This window comes from Dama dama, chromosome 9 (genome assembly GCF_033118175.1).
Source record: "Dama dama isolate Ldn47 chromosome 9, ASM3311817v1, whole genome shotgun sequence".
Classification (NCBI taxonomy): Eukaryota; Metazoa; Chordata; class Mammalia; order Artiodactyla; family Cervidae; genus Dama; species Dama dama.
Window position 1 is genome coordinate 82819600 of NC_083689.1, and position 21033 is coordinate 82840632.

A 21033-nucleotide genomic window follows, 5' to 3' on the forward strand; every position below is an offset into this window, starting at 1 on the left:
TCCCCCCCCCTTACCCCCTGGGGAACCATAAGCTTCTTCTCTACATCTGTAACTCTATTTCTGTTTTGTAGACAAGTTCATTTGTACCTTTTTTTAGATTCTACATATAAGTGATAACATTTCTTGATTTATAACTCTGAAAGTTTGGCTACATTCATATTGATTCCTGATTCAAAGTGTCAGTTTAAAAAAAATATTTAAAGTTTAAAAGTAACAGTACATTAATATTTAAATACTTTTAAAACACTTCATGGTGTAGTTTTCCATGCAGTCTTTTCATAGCATGGTGACTCAGCATTTAAGAACATTGAGAGGAAAGTTAAAAGGACACATCCTTATACATAACTGAACTACATATCAGATCCCTGAAACTTGTTCCTATCTAGGTCACTGGGTACATTTGAAAACTGTAAAATGATATAGGGCATTAAAAAAAAAAAAATCTGAGGTAATTTCTGTAAAATGTTGTGAAAACAACAGAAGTTGCTGAATGGGGAGTCTTAAGGAAACCATCAACAGTGCTTTTGATGGTCCCTGGATGACATGATGAGGATACAGGGAAAGACACACTCAGGACTGGCACTGTAGGTTAGGGTGAGGGAGCAGGTTACGGCGGTGGGGGCCAATGAACGGTGTACACGTTGCATGTAACTGCAGCTCTGGTTTTGTGCAGTATCTCCAGTAGATTTCATCCACAAGACAAGACTATAGTGCACAAAAGTGGTTATGTTGGCCAAACAACTTCTTAAAATAAGAAATTTAAAAAATGTAACACTGATGCTTGACAACCTAGAGGGATCCAATAGGGAGGAAAGTATGAGGGAGGTTTAAGAGGGAGGGGACATGTGTATGCCTGTGGCTGACTCAAGTTGATGTATGGCAGAAATCATCACTGTATTGTAAAGTAATTGTCCTCTAGTTAAAAGTAATAAAATAAAAAAATACAGGTTTAATTGGAGAATTAGGAAGAGGCAACTGGAGGCTCAAGAAGGATTGTGAACAAAAATAAGCAGTAGTGTTTATTAAAAAATAAGATCACCTTCCGATTCACAAAGAATGACTAGAAAAAGAATAGGAGGAAAAGGAAAGAGTCCAGGAAATAAGAGAAAAGAGAGGAGAGTTTCTTGAGATAGCTGGACATGCGTTGGAAAGGAGGAAGATAGGGAAAATGAAGTTAGTCACGCTTTGCACAGCTCAGTGTGAAAGACTGAAAAAGTAAGCAGTGAGTGGAAAGAAGTAGGGAAGAAAAAATTGGGAGGGGAGTCTACGGTACGTTTGATGCTGTTGATTAGAGATAAAGTGACCATGAGTGTAGTGGAGATGGGACAGACAATCGTGGTGTCATCACCCAGACAGCCTGGTTAGAGCCCGCAACCTGGGATGAGCAGTGGGGCAGGGCAGAAATGCGAGGCTGAGGAGTCCATCTGAAGATGGATGCAACTAGTCATGTCTAGTATATTGTTGAGTAGCAAGTTTATTACTTGGGCATAGTTCTCAGGTCAACTGAAATGTATTTGAACTTCCCTTTGTAGAAGTTTTTCCTTATTGTATTTGTTTGGTCTCCTTAGTTATACTAAGCTTTTGGGGGGCAGAGATTATATCTTGTTTAACTTTGGATTTTTATAGTCCAGATTAATGCCTTGGCACATTCATGTTTACTGAATGAAGGAATTCCTGCCTAAGTATATGAACCATTGAGGGTGAAGATTATGTTTGTATTTAAAGAAGTATTTTTTATTTTCCCATAGTGCACAGGGCAGTACTCAGTACACAAAAGTACACAATGGGTGGCCAATTAATGCTTCAACAATAAACAGTACCTCATTAGGCAAGACAATGTTACTAGCAGTGGACACAGTGTGATGGAAAAACTTGTTTCTGGGAATAGGAATGGAAAAATAAGCATAGATGGCATAGCAACAGATCTTATGTGAAGGTAGATTAGAAGATGGTATTTCATTTGTCACTATGGCCCTTAACATTTTTTTTAAAGTGCTTTATAATTACAAAGTACTTCCCCATGCAAAATTTTGTTTACATCTATGTAGTATACAAGGTTATGTTAGTGGAAACTTTAGGAAGATGGCCTTAAGCAAACTGGATGTTCCCGGCTTTGTGTAAAATAAATTATCTTTGGATATCAGAATATGCTTCTCAAATTTAACTTCAGACATTTTAATGTGACCACAGAGCACAATTCAGCCAACATCAATTGTCAGATACCTAAGATAGCCAATATAATCATGGTCATCTGGTTTGTAAAGGTGCTTCCAAGAAAGAAGTCTCTAATGGAATTATACAATGAATCTTATTTTGAAAACAAGATTTTTGAAGGCTTACCTAATATAATTTCTCACAGAGGTAAGATAGTGCCCATTGTATATATTTATCTATTTTTAGAAAAGAAAAAGAGCTTCCCAGTGGTTCCTAAACACAGACATCCAAACTGCATGTCAAACTTCTCCGGCCAAGCACCCAAGCGATGCAGATATAATGTCAGGATGCCAATTAAACTTTCTCTCTCTCTCTTTCAGTTTGAAGTCTTAATTTGGAAATATCCATAGCTCAACTTCATTTTACTTTTCTTGGCATCAGGAATTTTACTTTATTATGCATGAATATAAATTCAAAGTGGAGTTAAAAATGAAGGCATCCTTTAATGAATTTCTGTATTTATTGGTATAAAGCAGACTTCTGAGAGAGTAACTCTAGTGGTAGTTAATAATTAGTTCTTATCAGCCATTCTAAATATATATTTGACCCACAGAGAACTATTTTAAAATTCACCATGACCTAAAAACTATTTAGGTATTCTTCTTCAAAAAATATAAGGCATCTTAGCAAAGGATTAATTTTAGATCCTCAGATGATTGACAGAGGAAAAACATGGACATGTGCTATTAGAAGGGTAACTTTTCTACTTCTGTTAAGATAACTTCCCTCTAATTACTTTCTTACCCTATTTTATGGAACTATAATAATGATTAAGGACATCAGCATTGCCTGATAAGGGTCTGAATGACAAATGAGATGTATAAATGTAATACTCAATGCATATAATAATCACTTTTTCAAATTTACCTCTTTTCATATTGCTCTAGACTCCTTTACATTTTCAAGATTATCTAAACGATGTCAGTTTGCTTTACAAATGTGCAACATCATAATGTGATTAAACTGATTGTTATTTACTGGGTATCATTTAATCATGTATATCACATCCTGTAAATGAATCTTAACATGTTTTGAAGGCTTCTTAAAAGACTCATTTTACCCTTTCCCACAGATTATGCGCATTAATATTTTAAACTTCTACTTAATTGTATCTCACCTTCTACTTTCAAGCTCTTGTTCAAGAACAAAATTCATAATGTTACTCTCATAATCTTAATAAGAGTTCCATGTGGATATAAAATACATATTAAAAAAAATCACAGAATATATAATACTCACCTTGGAAATACTGTCCATATCTCCTGAGCCTAAAACAAAATATGGAAAAAAAGCCTTTATTAGGTAAATATTCTGTTTATAAATTAAATATCCCTTTAATATAAACAAATGCAATAATAAACTACACCATATGTATTTTCCAATGCATGTCTCCTGGATTTTTGAATCTCAAAGAATTACTTTTCTCTTATACTATGTGGTGAATAAGTATCACCTGATGGCAAATTCAAAGAAAAATTGTACCTCTACTTCCCAATTATCTACTTTTTTTGTAAAGTAAAAATAACTATTGCGACCATAAATCCCTGAAAGCGAAATATCAGATGTACATATCCTACTCAACTCAAAATTTTAACATGTGTATACTAATAAACATATGTGTATATATGTTTATAGATATGTAACTAGATAGCAAGAGAGAGATCTCTTTTCTGAAATGATGCTTCTATAAATCTGATAAAATGTAGAATGGGCACTTGCAACATGACCTGACAATATTCTAAACCACATTTCACTATAATAACCCAAATTGAAGTATTTTTACTATTAAAATTTTGGCAGCAATCAATATATATGCACAGCAATCTATCAAAAGATAAAATGTCTTCAAAATATAATGCTGTAGTTTTACTTTAATTCTTACAAATGGACCATCAATACTAATTTATTTTCTTACCTAAGAAATAGAATCACAACTTAGGTAACAAAAATAATCAAATCCTTGCCACAATTTTAGCTTTATTTTCAACTATTTATATAATTATCCTGGCATAAAAATAATATATTTTAATAGCACAGCATTCAATAGACAGTCATAAACTAAGAGCTTATTAACATGATTAAGTTATAAACAAGCATAATAAGCTATTAAATACTAAATGTATATATAATTATGTAAAATATATAGTAATATTCATGATAGATAACAAGTAAATGTGAAACTATTCTGAAAATTCTATTTCACTGAGTAACATAACTGAGAATCTTCTATGACCAAATGCTATCTTTTTATGAATGATATTACAATTGAAAGACTGGAAAGTAAATTATTTTGCAATAAATTAGAAGGTAAAATTCTAGAATGGTGTTGTCTAGTAGAATTTTGTGTGATGCTGGAAATGTTTCTTTGCACTGTCTGTTATGATAGCCATCAGCAAATGTGACTATATGCACTTGATATGTAGCAGTGCAACGGAGGAACTGAATTTTATATTTAATTTAAAATCAGTCACACATGACTAGTAAATACCATAATGGGACTGTAGAAATTAATATTTTGAAATCTAGAAAAATAAGCATATATCCTTAAAAGTAAAAAAGTATATCAAAGTGTAATTTCTTGATTACTGAAGTTACATAGCTTTTCAGAATATAAGAGGATGGTATTTCCTGACCTAGGGTGAAAGTGAAAGTTGCTCAGTCATGTCTGACTCTTTGCAACCCCATGGACTGTATGTGATTCTCCAGGGCAGAATACTGGAGTAGGTAGCCTTTCCCTTCTCCAGGGGATCCTCCCAATGCAGGGATCAAACCCAGGTCTCCCACATTGCAGGCGGATTCTTTACCAGCTGAGCCTCAAGGGGACCTAGGATAGGGTTGTGAAATCTGTGCATAACCTGAGTTTACTCATGGGCAGTAACTCCAACTTAAGTAAAAGATAGTTCATAAAGGAAAAAAAATTAGCACAAACCTCTAATCCCACTGTCAACTTTTAAAATAGTTTATGATGTATGATGATGATAAACATACAGATATAAAATAAACACTTTATTTTATTTTTGCATTTGGCCTACCTACATATACTGTGTGCTGTGTGACCACATCAATATTTTACCACTTGTTTCTGTTTCTAACTGGTGTGAACTTTTTGTTGACCTTGCAGGTAGCTCGCTTCATTTGCTAAGAAAACATCATTTATGAAGCATGTTTTCAACCATTATTTGCACTACTTGAAATCAGCTTTATTATGAACACAGACAGTATGGGCAGTGTTTTTTCTTAAGAGAATCAGTTTATCCACAATATGATAACCAGTTTTACTTTTTTAAAAAAGACAAACATTAAAAAGGAGAAACAAAATCAAGAAATTCTTGCAGAGAACCGAAGTTCCTCTGAGACTATTTCTATAGACCTTGGGAGATACCAAAGGCCCATTGGGAGGATTTCACAGTCCTCCAGATGCCCAAAGCTGCAGCGTCTCTTTTTTTCAGATTTTGATAGGTTAAAGGAATATGAGCTCGGATAGAACAATTCTCACACATCTGAGTTTTCAAATGTTCTCCAGCTATCATAGCAAATATCCTATGGATTAAACTATCAGTTGTAGGTAAAAGCTGAAGCATTTCAAAATGAGCTCCTATACACAGAAGAACTTTGTAAATCATGATATTATGTCGAATTAAGGTTTTGTTTTGAATTCATTTCTGAACATCAAATTTAATATCCTTACCTAAAGAGCCATTCATGTGATGTGACTCCATTCCTCCTAATCCACCCATAGGACCATCTGACCCAGGGCCCATTGGAAACTATTTAAAAAATGGAAAAAATGACTGTGATCATATTGAAAACAGGTGTTTATCTCAATGTCACAATATTTATCTTCAACACTGTAAGATACTCCTACAACTTATTTTCATTTACAAGTTATAGAGATTATTTTCCTAGATTTTTTCCCCAGCTTTCTAGAATCTCTATCTGGACTGCTATTTTCCTTATTTCTTCTTGTCTATGTTCTGGATCTTCAAGCTAATCCTTATCCATATCCAAATTTTCCTTAAGATATCCTTAACCAGAAAGCACATATATTCCAGTGCAAATGAGAAGAGACGTACTTTCTCCTATGCTGTTGACAAATTTTGCTATTATAAACCAGAGGTAATTCTTAAGAAGCTGTTAAAAGTATTGGCTTGTTAATAAGAAGAACTGAACATTATACATTTTTCATAGCAGACAATCTCTTGTTGTTCAAATGGACATAATAAATAATGTCATCTTGCAGGTTAAGTACATTTAGTGCCTTGGGGATAGCTGAATACACCTAAGTCGTCTTGGCAATCTCAACCATGTCAGTTCAGTGACAATTAGGCATTCAACAGCACTTATATTTAACATTTTTTAAAAAGTAGTGTTACTTTACTTTCAAGTGAAACCTTACATTAGGAGCCTAGTACAACACACGTGTGAACAGGTGTGCTGTGGTAGAGTAGGTGGTGGAAAAGTCCGTGACCTGCCGCTCAGTCTTTGCCTCAACTCCCTGGAATACTTCGGAGGAAGCTCAGACTCCACTTTGAAGACAGGCTATCTACAATCACCTATTTACAGTGAAGATACTGAAAACACTTGTTCATAAAATTTCTCATGCCCAAATAATTTCTTCCATGTTGTATGGTGCAGAATATTGAATGTGTGTGTGGTGTATATATGTCTATAGATGTTGTATGTATATGTGCCTATAGATGGGGTGGTGATGGTTACTCATCAAGGAGGCTTTAAGGGAAAAAACTGCCTCAGCATACATGCTGTATATCACCAACTCTGTGTGGAAATAACATGGTTTTCCATCACGATGCTCACACATATCACATGCTTATACATCTTCCCAGGGTGATGCCAATTCTGTTGCCTAAAAGCAAAAGTATGGATTGTTTTTTATTTTCCAGTAACAACTTGGAATATGTATGCCTCTAATGAGAGGTCAAAGAAATTAACTTTGAACTTACTGTTGTTTTTCAGCTTTTTTTTTTCTTTTCCCAAAGCATAGTTTAGATCTGGGCTGAGAAACTGGTACCAGTGAGGCTCACAGCCTGCGATCCTCCTTGGTGTGGTCCTTTATCTGGCCATCACTGTGCTTTAAGCAACAGTGACTGTAGGTATGATGCTTCAAGCACAGAACACTGCAATCCGAGCCCTCAAAAGGCACTGGCTTTTACTACCCATGGCTCAAATAAATGATATTTGAAGGAATGACGTGCTCATCATCTACGTCTTTTAAATCTCTTATCTTTGTAACAAGTGAGAGAACCAGAATGGAACACAGTTGTGTGGTATCAGTTCAGCTGCCTGCAGAAATGTCTTCAGTACCATATGCTCTTGGTTTCCTCCCTTATTCCTTCCCTTTCAAATATCAAGTTTTAAGATATGAAGTTGCAGTATGAAGTGCTCTTCTATATTTGTGCTGCATTTCTGAAATGAACATTGTTCATGACTGTATTCAATGTTTTTAAAAGCTCTGTGAAAACACCTTTTAGACATTACTGACAGGAAATTGTTTTTTTTTTTCCTGAAAAAGAATTTATTTGATTATATAAAGGGAATACTGGTAATTGAAGACAGTGCTGCTTAATAGAAATAAAATATGTAAAGTTCAAGTGTGAACTACGTAAGTAAACTTGGATTTAGTAGCAGCCATCTTTAAAAAGTAAACAGGTAAAGTTAATTTTAATAATTTTATTTAGTTATGTAAAATTATCATTTGAAAATAATCAATACAAAATTTTAACGAGATTTTTTTTTGTAAAAGTCCTCAAAATCCAGGGTGTGTTTCATACTTGCAGAACATCTCAGTTTGGACTAGCCACATTTCAAGTACCATACCCCACTGGACAACTTAAAGTTTCCCTTTGTTGTCCTCACTGATAGGAAGCTCAATTATAATATTTCATCCCCAGTTTTTGGTATACTTTGGGGAATTCTTTATACATGTTTTGATTTTTCTTTAATTTGAGCTACCTTTTGTTCATATATATATATTAACTGTATTGTTATAAATATATTTTGTTAACATGTAGGTTTCATAGACCAATACCATTTTTCTGTAAACGTTTGTAGAAAAATCACAACCATATGCCTTATTAAAAATGCCCAAATTCTTTCTGTAGAACTGCTTCAGTTCTATATTTAAACTCCAGATTTCAAAAATTTAAAGAAAAACAAGCATATTCAACTTCCTAATTTAGTTTTGAGTTTGAAAAAAACACAACCACCTGAATAAATTAATGATGTGCAAAATGAGGTGATCATAAATGATTACACATTACCTGTCATCTTCAAATAGTCAATATAAATTATTAGATATTCAAGATAAAATAAGACCACATACCAACATTTTATAACTAAGTTCCATTTTACATTTACATTATACTAATATTAAATCTCTTGTTATGTATGTTATATATAATGTTTTTTTCCAACCCAGAACACAGAATCTGATATTTTGATATCCAGTAAGGTCCTGGATAATAAAATACAAAGCCAGTATCAAGGAAAAGAAATGTACTTAGAGACTGAGTCTTCAAATACATTCCAAAAATTTTTAAAAAAGGCATAGTTACATTAGGCCTGTTAGGTCCTGGAGGTACTGCATTCATTAAAGTATACATGTTGTCTCCGGAGTTGGTTGAATCTGAAACAAAATATTATTGAATTAATATCTTTCATTATAATTTATGCCCAAGTCATCACAAAATAATAATCAAAGATGATCTGGATAATAGCTGTACCACTTGACATAGTCATTACTGATGTTCAGAAACCAGTATCTGTAATCATTTTCTGACCCAGAAATTATCATTCTGAGGTCATAAATTAGGGATATTTACTTAATATATTAGGAATAATCATTTGAATAGTTCAGGTCAAAAGGAATATCACTTTAAAAGGCTAAAAAATTAGAGTAAACTTTTCCTTCTTTAAAAACATGAAACCCTTTGACTTCTCTAAGCAATTTATATGAATACCTATAACAAAAATCTCTTAAAATTCAGATTTAGCAAATTTTTAGTTATTATTTATTAAGGTTTCTTAATAGACCAATTTAAAAAATTTATTTAGCTAATAATAAAAGCTGGTGGAATATTCTGTCTTACTTCCCAAAGAAAGAGATTAGAACAAGATGATACAACTGGAATGAAAATTCTCTTGCTTGAAGTAAAAGCCAGCTTTCACTAGTACAACTTCCAATAAAATTTTTTTGTCATTTTATTTTTGATTCATTATAAAAAATTAACTGTAGTGTATATCCATATAAATACATGTAACATTTTACATTTCACGTCTATTACTAGTCCTAATTAAGACTCTGAGTATAGGTGTTTCTAATGTATGGCCTAGAGTGAAAGGCTTAATATTTTATATTTAGAAACTATTAGTTATAAAATGTTTTTCTATTTTCCCACAATTATATAGTTCTCTTAAATAAAATATTATAGGCCTCTACTTTGAAAAAGTTATTTTACACTGATTTAAGGCAGAAGATAAAAATCATTCTTATGGCAATAACTGTAGAGTGAGAAATGGGCAATTACTTTTCCTCTTATTTTGTGATTATTACACATCAATTTATTATTTTAGAGTAAGATACCATTTATTCTTTGTTTATAAACAGTGATCCATAATCCTAAGTATTATTTTTTACATCTAGATTAACACATCATATTATTAAGAAAGTTGAAATGCCCACCTCTGGCTGACCTCTGTTTATACTAAGCAAGCTCCTAATCTACTTTTGTGGCCTTAAGTATTCTTAAATTTTTATGTATACTATATGCTTGTCAACTCAGGTTACTTTTTCTTTCCTGCATATGTGCATCCTTTTCCATCACCTTATTTTTGTTCTTTTTCCTCCAAGTGTTTTCGCTACCCAGTCTCCACTTACTGAGATTACACTCTCATTCTTCAAGGCCTACTGCCGATGATACCTCTCTTCCAAGAAGTTTTACTTCCCCTGATACTTAAAAGTGTGTGAGTGCTCCTCCACCACTGAATTATGCTTTGCATTATAGTTAATATTTTGTCTTATTCTTCCCTCCAGCTTCAAATTAGGTTGCAAAGGGGCCATGTCTTGCTCATATTGTATACTATAGACAATAAATATCTGCTAACTTAGATTCAACTCATGGCATAAACTCTATCCCATAAAATCTTATCTTTCAGAAAAGCTGGGTTTGCTTTTTAAACATAGGAAAACTTCAAATGGCTTTTCACCTTTATTAGTCTTACTAATTTTAGTAATTAATTTGAAAGGAAAATGGACTGTATATTTTTAAATATGCAGAAAGAAAATTCATTGCTTTTAAGACCAATCAAAAGAATTTCATCTGAAAATGAAAAAACATTGAGGGAATAAGTTTGGTATTTTTTAGAAAATGTCTGATTTCTTTTTATATACAAAAAAACTATAGATATTCTGGCACCTATTTTTTGGAGGCCGGGGCATACTGGCTTCATATTAGAGGACTGACTGATAAAGAATGAGTACATGAAAGAGCATGCAGAAAAGCCAGCAATACTGGTGGCAATTTTTGGCTTGAAAGGAAGAATTGATCAGATTACTTATCACGTGCGAAGTTTAGTGTCACTCCAAAAATTTTCTTTGAGTACTGCAAGTGAAATATTTGTTAATCATATGGTACCTTCATAAATTAAACCTTAACTTCACCAAAAGGAATGCAAACGTGGGCAAGATGTTCAATTCATATAATTCTATCTTCAATGAATTCTGTTTCACTTCACTGAAGATGTTCTGAGGACAGAGATCTATGAAATATTTATGATTCATTCCAAAGAGTTAGTGAAGCAAAGTAAAATTCTGAACCAATCAAATTTCTGCTTTTTCTAAATTAAGGTTTCAAAACTTAAAAATACTTATTGGTGTGATTAATGATACTTAATTTCAAAGTTCTATGTATCTTAGATTTCAACAAATTCATAAGATATGAATTTTAGTGCAACATAATAAAAATTGTTTTCTAATTATAAAAATTTCCCACATATTTCATTACCGAGAAGTTAAAACTGATAGTCTATTTCTTATCTACTTTGTAGATTTCAGTGTAATGTATTTAAAAATAATATTGCGATCACATTGTATTAAATCATGAAATTTATTTCTGTGTCATTAAAAGTTCTTTGACAGTAATCTTAGTGGCTAAAGTTTTAGTTCATAAAACATAAAAATTTAAAAATATCACTAAAATTGGATTAGGCATGAAAGTTGTTCCTAGTCCACTGCTGGCTATATCAGATGAGCATCACTGTACATGATTCTTGAGTGATACCACAAATCATTTCTAGTAGTAGGATTATGGAGTCAAATGGTGTGAACTTTTTCGTGGCTCTTGTTACATGCTGCCAGGCACTTCTAAGAGGGCTGTACTATTAATATCACTAGAGGCCTCAAGACACAGTACATTCACTAGTTTGTATTAAAGGCTCAAAGGAGAGGGGCATTTAAAATAATCATATTACATGATTCTAGGAATACTGAAGTATTTTAGTTTAAAAGATTAAACAACTTCCCCCATTACATAGTGGATTAGCTAACTAATAAATACCTACAGATGTGTAGGATAAATGATATTGATAGCACATCCACATGTATTTTAGATGCTAGATACAATGAGTCTGATTTGCTGTATTAAACCTAATGGGTCCATGTATTTCATGTGTTACTTGTGCAGAAATTTTCTCAGGCTGTGAGATTTGGATCTTTTCCACAGTTTCAAGCAAATTTCTAGTCAGATAAAATTATTGGGCAATTCATACAGATCAACACAGTTTTCATTCTAGTTAAATCTGTTACCTACACAACAGAAGTGTTCTAAATGCTTAAAGTAATTGGAAAATAGTTACTGAAGAGCACTATTTCCTCCTCCTTGCTACCTCTACTCAACTTGTGAAACCGCCAATGCGATAAAGGATACTCCTAACTTCCCCTCCTAACAGTTTCTGTACTCTATTATTTTACTCTGAGAAATACCCGTGTGGCTCATTCAATTACAGTACCTGCTGGACTAGGCATGATGGGTGTTCCTGGTGGCCCTCCACCTCCGGGAGGACCCTAAATAAGTACACAAAATGTCAATGAAAATAAGGCATCGCATTTAACAATATAAGGAAAAACAGAAGTTAGTCTTTATAACAATCCAATTTGAAAACAGCAGAGGCAATATATTTTCTCCACAATTTACTTTTTTTGAATGCACAATCATTTCACTGTTATGCAAAATATAATTTAGCTTAAATATACTGAGATTGTTTTGACAAGTTTCTCAAAACAGTGAGCCTATAACACTGATTTATAATTCATGACTTAATCACATCAGGTATAATGAGGTTAAGGAGAAACAATTTAAGAGGGCCCTTACAAATCCATAAAATAGAAATAATTCATATGTATTTGTATTTATAATTTAGTTTACTGTAATTTTCTTATATTTTGTATCATTGGTTTTTATAGGCAATTGAAAACCAAAATATATATTTAAAAAATATATTGATGCTATTTCTTCTGTCAGTCTCAACTACAACATCTCTGATGCACTGTACCTTCAGCCATCACATCAATTAGAAATAAGAGGTAACGCTAACTAATGTAGAGGGTTCCTAAGGCTGTAGGTACACAATCAATTTGAAAGGTTAATTCAGTTATTCACACAACCAAAATGGATAATTCAGGCAATGAGTTTTAGAATTTTCAGAGGGACATAGTCAAATTAACCTTTAAATAGCTGGTTTTTTGTTTCATTCTGAGTGCACAGACATAGTCCACTAATTATTCCAAATAATACATGTATTGCTATTTACTAAACAGCTTAAATTTACTTTTCAATAAGTCAAATTTATAATTTCATAAAACTATATATGAAGCTTATTTTTAATTGACTTTAAGAATAAATAGGTTGTACCCAAACTTTTTAACTTTCATTTTGGTTTCATGGAGAACATGAAAAAAGTTACTTTCTTAGTTTCTATAACTTAAGGGAATTCTGAGCACTAAGTTCACAGGTCCAAAACTGTGTGTTTTTCACTGTGCTCACAGAACACTGTTTCCATGGAAAGTAAAACTGATCAATTGATATTGATCTTCCAAAGTACTCTTTTTTCCTACTCTGGTTAACCACTGCCTATGAAAATTTCCTTGGGAAAGATTTTCTGTTTTACCATTTACTCCTGCTTCTCTGCTAAACAGTATAACAAGTTATCTTCTGTGATGGCCTTTAGACGCAGCAAGGGTTATAATGTGATGATGGTTAAAAGGTCATTTGTAAGTTCAAGAGATCATGTAAAAACTGCTGATTCAACAAATATAAATCATTGGAAATTTTTAACATGTACAAAATGATAAGTGCTCTCGATTTCTAACAATCAAAATTAACACCTCTCTCCCAAATTACTAGTCATTATTCTGCTATCGAATTCTCTTTGTGATTGGGAGAAAGTTTAATGTCTTCTTAGACTCTGTGTACGGCAACGGGGTGGTGCAGGAGTGTAGATTATGAAGAACTGCAAATCAAGCATATCATTGTGTAACTGGGGGTGCTTCTTCATGATTGGACAGGGTATTGTACTGGCTTACAGAAACATATGCTGAAGTAAAACACAGTACTCAGGGCAATTTTGGCCAGATTGATAACTGCTTCACTAATGAACATCAACATATGTACTGAGGTTGGCAGACGAAACAACTCAATACAAATCAGATGTTCACTTCTTGGCCAATACACAGGGGCTCTTCTTAACATCTGGACAACTATTTCATTGCCCAAATAAAACGTAACATCAATTCTTATGAGCAAACAAAACCCAAATGTACTTACTACATAATTCCCAGGAGATGCTGAGGAGTATGGTATCTGGAACATGAACAGAAGAAAAAACAGACATATTCTGATTTGTGTGGCAGTAAGGAGACTGACCTAAAATGAATCTGTTTTCTAACTTTTATCAAGTTTTAAAATTTATCACAAAGGATAATAAAGGATAAAAGCATTTATATATGTCTGAGTGCTAGAAAACTGAATAAAATGCAGAACTATTTTGAATTTATTAAAAAAGGGAAAGGATATTAGTCAAGAAGAATTTAGACAGAATTACAGTTTCAAGTTATATTGCTTTCAGGGCAGTTGTACTCACTGCTTGATACTAGTGATACTTACTCTATTATTAGAAAGATATATATTTGTGCAGCTAAAAACCAGAAACCAGAATTTTTCAAATTAGTAGACTTTACAGATGCAATTTCTAATTTATGTGCATCTGGGATACATTATTTTTTTAGAGACAGGTTTCAGGCTACTATATTCACGCAGTATGGGTCAATACTTGATATATAAACCTCACTGTTTCCCCTTTTCCTTTCTAACTAGCTTCATAGAAAACAATATAACGAATGCAAAATATTTTGCTAATTTAAGTCTATGAGGACTACTAATTTGGGGGGATCAAATATGGGTAACATATTCCTTCGTTCCCTTCAAATCAAGCTCTTAACCAAGCTCTTCTCTAGAGGTTAGAAGGTATTAATATGACATTGCTATGAAAATTTATGAAAACTGGAAAACAAATATTTAAAAATAACTCCTGAAGTGTGGATATTAATAGAGACGTTGATCCAAATATTCTTTTTTTAACACAAGCTCCCTAGCTTACATCTTTCATCTTCTGCACATCCAGAAGAGATATTTTTGCCTTATTCTGAAAAAAGCCAGTAAATTACTATCTTCTTGGAGTAAGACAGCCAGGGCCAAAATAGGACCTTAAGAATGGTGAAAAGATTATAGTGCCTGTACCTAAATGCTCCCTCTGCATCAATACCTCCCGTCTAATTAAACATAAAAATAATATGAAATCATAAAGCAGAAAGACAACAAAGCTATACTTTTTCTAATGATTTTAATATTCAGTTATTTGAAAACCCTCTCCTCATTGTTTGGTGTCCTAGCTCGGCTTTAAGCCCAGGCCACAGGCGTCTGAGCCTCTGCTTGGGCCACTTACTGTGTAACTCAGCACCGCACACGACCGTCACTGGCGTGCTCAGCATCGTGAGTGGTGAGGATTATGTCTGTGAGCATCAGGATCGCTATGGCACTGTACATTTACTCAACTGGATGAATGAATACAGCTTTGCCCTCTTGGGTCTTTTGCAGTTCATGATCAATCATCCATCCTCTGCTAATTATTTTAAATACGTGTACCTGCTGTCTCCAAATCACCAACTTATCTGCTGGCTCTGGTTTTCATCTCCTTATAACTTGAACATCAAGTTCATGTTCTTCTGTCTCTGTTGCCTACTGTCATCCTTAACCAACTTCAAGATATGATCTAACAACTCCAATATTCTTGCCTTGAGAATCCCATGTGTCCATGGGAGACTGGCGGGCTACAGTCCATGGAGTCACACAAGAGTCAGACATGACTTAGCGACTAAAAAAACCACTCTTTAGATGTTAAGAATACACACCCACTGCCTTTACTTGACAGAAATACCCTCCCCGCATCCCTCCCCCCGGCCCAGTTTTTTTCCCATATATGAGCATGACTACATCCTAAAAGTTTTTGCGCAGAGATCTAAGATCTAAATAACTTTCCTGACTTGACATCTTTCTTGTTCTTCATGACATTCAAAGACAACATTCTATATTCTAACCAGAATCTTATCCCATCACAATTCCAGCATCTTCTTTCTCTCTCTAATATCGTAAATTCATTATCCTGAAGTCTACTTTGTTAATTCCCAACTCTTTGATCATCCTCTAGCCAACTTTTCTGTTTTATAGTAGAGAGTGCCTGGCAAGGAACACAAAACAGGGTTGACAAGGCCCAACACATGATCATGTTCTCCAGCTTCAGCCTAGTTTTCACTAACATCTGGAAGCATTTTGGCTCAGCTGTTATGGAAGCCCCAAAGTATTCTAGAGGTGTGCCAGTAAACTTGAGGGTAAAATTCCCAATCTATAGTATATGCCAATTTATGCTGTGTAAATATTCCTATAAGGCAGATTTCAAGCTACCAATGATTTTAACAGTCAGCTGACAAAGTTCCTGAATTTATAACAACTGACTTTTTTGAACTGGCCCTTATCGGTGAGTTATCCTGAGTTACTACTTTGTCCTTTGGGCATGCATTAAAGCCATCAAATTCTTGCTATGCCTTCATCTTCAACTGAACACTTCATTATTTAGAGATTTAAAATTTCATCCATTCATCTCAGGTAGGGGGAAAAGAAGTCTTTATTTCCAAAGTTAGCCCCTCTTGAACATCCCATTCTCCTAAGTTCTAACTTCTTCCTCTTCATGGTTTCTTCAAACACCATTAAATATAATAAACATTTAAAAATACTTTAAAAAGTTTGTTACCTGCTCCAGTTCAATTTCTTTCCATTTTGGCCCTGTCAAACTCCTATACTTACTGTTTTCTACCTCATAGTCCTAACCTTCATTCAGAAAAAAGGAGCATTTGGGCTCTTATCCCTAGCACTTTATGGAACCTGAACTCTTGTAAATAACAGCAGTGTCCATCAGCCTAGTCTGAGAAACTAAATACAACAATGATGGTAGCAGGACTATGTGGGTACGGAAGATGTATTTGAGCTGGGAAGCTGGTACTTAGAGTGGGGGTCCATTACAGGGACAAAGAGAAGGATCAGCATTTAATAAAGAAATGTGAAAGTACTACACAGTTTATTAGGGAAATGGTATGTAATTTTACAGTTGTTGCTGTGTGGGACTTAAAGGTGATTGCGGTAAATGATGAGGCTACATGGTCAGACTAAATTTATGCTGTTGGAAACAGCAGGTTTTGAGAGACATGTTCAAATTTATGTGTTTTAGTAAGATAACTCTACAGGCATGATGGAGCAAGAATACAAGTTAGAAGAATATTGCAAAAAGTCTAGGCAAGAGATGATAAAAAGTGTTCTAGGCAATGCTGATTAAGATAAGTAGGGATAAGAGAATTTGACAGACTCTTTGCAAATGTACTCTGCAGGGCTTGGGGACAAACTGGGTGAGAAGTTAAGGAAACTCCTAGGTTTCCAACATGCTGACTGGGTGGTTGACGGTGCTACTAATTCACATAAAAGGAATTTAGGAAGCAGGGGACAAGTTTGGGGAATGTCTGATGTATTCAAAAGCTCTAGTAGACACTGAGTTAGAACTGATCAACAGATATTTAGAAACAGTGGTTAAGAACTCATTCGAGATCAGGACTAGAGGTAAAGTTTCAATTAAATAAATCCCCATTGTGTGCCATGCACAATACTTAATATAGGATTTGATTACGTTTAGTGTTAGTTGAAAACATTAAACTGAAAAAAAGCCCAAGATTGGAATTAAAGAACATTACCAATTAAAAAAGGGTAGATAATGGTATACTAATGCATATACATGGAATGTAGAAAGATGGTACCAAAGAATTTATTTGCAGGGCAGCAGTGGAGAAGGAGACATAGAGAACAGACTTAAGGACATGGGGAGAGAGGAGGAGAGGGTGAGATGCATGGAGAGAATAACATGGAAAGTTCCATTACCACATGTAAAATAGACAGCCAAGGGGAATTTGCTGTCTGGCTCAGGAAACTCAGACAGGGGCTCTGAATCAACCTGGAGGGGTGGGATGGGGAGGGAGATGGGAGGGAGCTTCAAAAGGGAGGGGGTATATGTGTACCTATGGCTGATTCATGTTGAGGTTTGACAGAAAACAACAACATTCTACACAGTATCCTTCAATTAAAAAATAAACTGACTTTAAAAAAGGGTAGATAATGTGACTGGAGGAAAACCTGGAGAAAATATTCTATAAAATGTCAAGGTAGACTTTTAAGAAGCAAGAAGCGGGGAGCAGGTTGGCTAGGAAATGCGTACACTGGGATTGCTTTTGAGCCTTACTGGGCTTGTCTTTCAACGTCTCTGTGACACGCCTAAGAAGAAATAATACAAAGGAATATGCTAGTACAAATATGGAAGAAAACATTACTTAAATGAAGAAAAAAAATTAACAGACATTTAAAACAAAACCAAGGTGTCGAATATTTCAAAGTTCAGGTATGATGACAGAAAATAAGTCCTTAGTTTTGGTAAGTGGAAGATCACTAGTAACCTTCAAGTACTTTTCAAAGGAACTGAAACAGTTGAGAAGTTTAATCAATTTTCGTCCATCACCTGCTGTATTTCTGACATCACACTACTGCACAGGAATGAAAAGGACGAATATCAAGGAATTCATGGCCCAGTAGAATGGTGGTGACAGAGTGAGTGTGGGAGACGCAGGACTGTGGTTTGACACTGATGAAGGGTTGAGAGAAGTCTTCTCTTAGTTATCCCTTCCAACTCCAGAAGAGAGAAAGACTGGGGGTTTTAAGGTTATCCAGGGATTTGTTAATTGGCACACTGTTAGGGAAAGTTCCAGCCAATGGAAAGGGATAGATGAAGACTCCTTTAAAAAATGAAACAGCAAGATATGTAGAAACATTAAGAGGTGGGGTAAAGAGACCAGACCAAATGGCTAGCACTGAGAAGAACACTACTAAGACAAGAGGAAAGAAATATGATTAAAGGTCTGAAGTATAGAATTTGAAGAAATGTGAGTCTAATGTTTACTTATTTTTTTTTTTTCACCATAAAATAAGAGACACGTTTAGCTGATAGAAAAGGGGCCAAGACAAGGAATGTAGGAAGGGCATGTGACTAAGGAAAAATAAAAAACTGCTGGTCACACATCAGTGGGGACACAGCAGAGGTTGAACGTTATAGATTTAAATTATAACATAATGCATTAAGCACAATTACAGAAACACACATTAGGCATTGTAGAAGAATCAAAGGTGGTACTTTACGAATTCTTGAAATTTAACATTCCAAAAACAAAGCTCACAGCCTACCCACTAAGCCTGCATTTTCCCCTATGTCCTTATTTCACTCTGTGGTACTCCCATCCTCCTTGATGTTGTTGCTGGGTTGCTACATCATATCCAACTCTTTGTGAACCCATGGACTGCAGCATGCCAGGTTCCTCTGTTCACTATCTTCCAGAGTTTGCTCAAATTCATGCCCATTGAGTTGGTGATGCTCTCTAACCATCTCATCCTCTGCTACCCTCTTCTTCAGCCTTCAATCTTTCCCAGTATCAGGGGCTTTTCCAGTGAGTCAACTCTTTGCATCAGGTGACCAGAATATTGGAGCTTCAGCATCAGTCCTTCCAATGAATACTCAGGGTTGATTTCTTTTAGGATTGACTCGTTTGATCTCCTTGCAGTCCAAAGGACTCTCAAAAGTCTTCTCCAACACCATAATCCAAAAGTGTTAATTCTGTGGTGCTCAGCCCTTTTTACGGGCTGAGCATATACATCCGTATATGACTACTGGAAAAACTTTTGTAGTTTTGATTATATGGACCTTTGTTGGCAAAGTGGTGTCTCTGCTTTTAAACATGCTGTCTAGGTTTGTCATAGCTTTTCTTCCAAGGAGCAAGAGTCTTTTAATTTCATGGCTACAGTCACTGTCTGCAGTGATTTTGGAGCCCAAGAAAATAAAATCTGTCACTGTTTCCACTTTCCCACCTTCTATTTGCCACAAAATGATGGGACTGGATGCCATGATCTTAGTTTTTTGAAAGCTGAGTTTTAAGCCAGCTTTTTCACTCTCTTCTTTCACCTTCATCAAGAGACTCTTTAGTTCCTCTTTGCTTTCTTCAATTAGAGTGGTATTATCTGCATATCTGAGGTTGTTGGTATTTCTCCTGGCAATCTTGATTCCAGCTTGTGAGTCATGCAGCCCGGCATTCGGCAGGATGTACCCTGCATATAAGTTAAATAGGCAGGGTGACAACATACAGCTTGATTGTACTCTTTTCCCAATTTTTAACCAGTCCATAATTCCATGTCCAGTTCTAACTGTTGCTTCTTGATCTGCATACCGGTTTCTAAGGAGACAGGTGTAAGGTGATCTGGTATTCCCATCTCTTTAAGATTTTTCCACAGTTTGTTGTGATCCACACAGTCAAAGACTTCAGAATAGTCAATGAAGCAGAACTAATGTTTTTCTGGAATTCCCTGGTTCTCTCCATGATCCAATGAATGTTGGCAACTTGACTTCTGGTTCTTCTGCCTTTTCTAATCCCAGCTTGCACATATGGAAGTTCTCAGTTTTTGTACTGTTGAAGCCTAGCTTGAAGGATTTTGAGCATAACATTAATAGGATGTGAGATGACTGCAATTATATGGTAGCTTGAATATTCTTTGGCAATGCTCTTCTTCGGGAATGGGATGAAAACTGACCTTTTCCAGTCCTGTGGCCTCTGCTGAGTTTTCAAAATTTGCTGATGTAGTGAGTGCACCACTTTAACAGCATCATCTTTTAGGATTTCAAATAGCTCAGCTGGAATTCTGTCATCTCTATTAACTTTGTTTGCAGTCATGATTCCTAAGGCCCACTTCACACTTCAGGATATCTGGCTCTAGGTGAGCGACCACACCATCATAATTATCTGGGTCATTAAGACCTTTTTTATATAGTTCTGTGCATTCTTGCCACCTCTTCTTAATTTTCTTTTGTTCTGTTAGGTCCCTACTGTTTCTCTCCTTTATCATGTCCATCCTTGTTTGAAATGTTCTCTTGACATCTCCATTTTTTTCCAATCTCTTTCCAAGAGCACTCTAATCTTTCCCATTCTATTGTTTTCCTCTATTTCTTTGCACTGTTCATTGAAGAAGTTCTTCTTATCTGTCTTTGCTATTCTTTGGAATCTGCATTCAAGTGGGTATATCTTTGCCTGAAAACTAGTCTCAAAGACCTGAAATCACC

General features: G+C 34.8%; 1 protein-coding gene across 4 annotated transcripts in view; it reads right to left on the bottom strand.

Moving 5' to 3' along the window:
- SSBP2 (single stranded DNA binding protein 2) overlaps window positions 1-21033 on the bottom strand; it is a 303233-nt gene that overhangs the window by 16701 nt on the left and 265499 nt on the right. For 3 of the 4 annotated variants that reach the window (XM_061151947.1, XM_061151945.1, XM_061151948.1), the window contains 5 exons: window positions 14052-14087; window positions 12238-12292; window positions 8787-8857; window positions 5903-5981; window positions 3454-3482 (listed from right to left, as the gene is read on the bottom strand). In XM_061151947.1, the coding sequence (XP_061007930.1) occupies window positions 3454-3482; window positions 5903-5981; window positions 8787-8857; window positions 12238-12292; window positions 14052-14087 (270 nt within the window). The remainder of the gene's footprint in view (window positions 1-3453; window positions 3483-5902; window positions 5982-8786; window positions 8858-12237; window positions 12293-14051; window positions 14088-21033) is intronic. The other variant, XR_009694225.1, reaches the window with a different exon arrangement.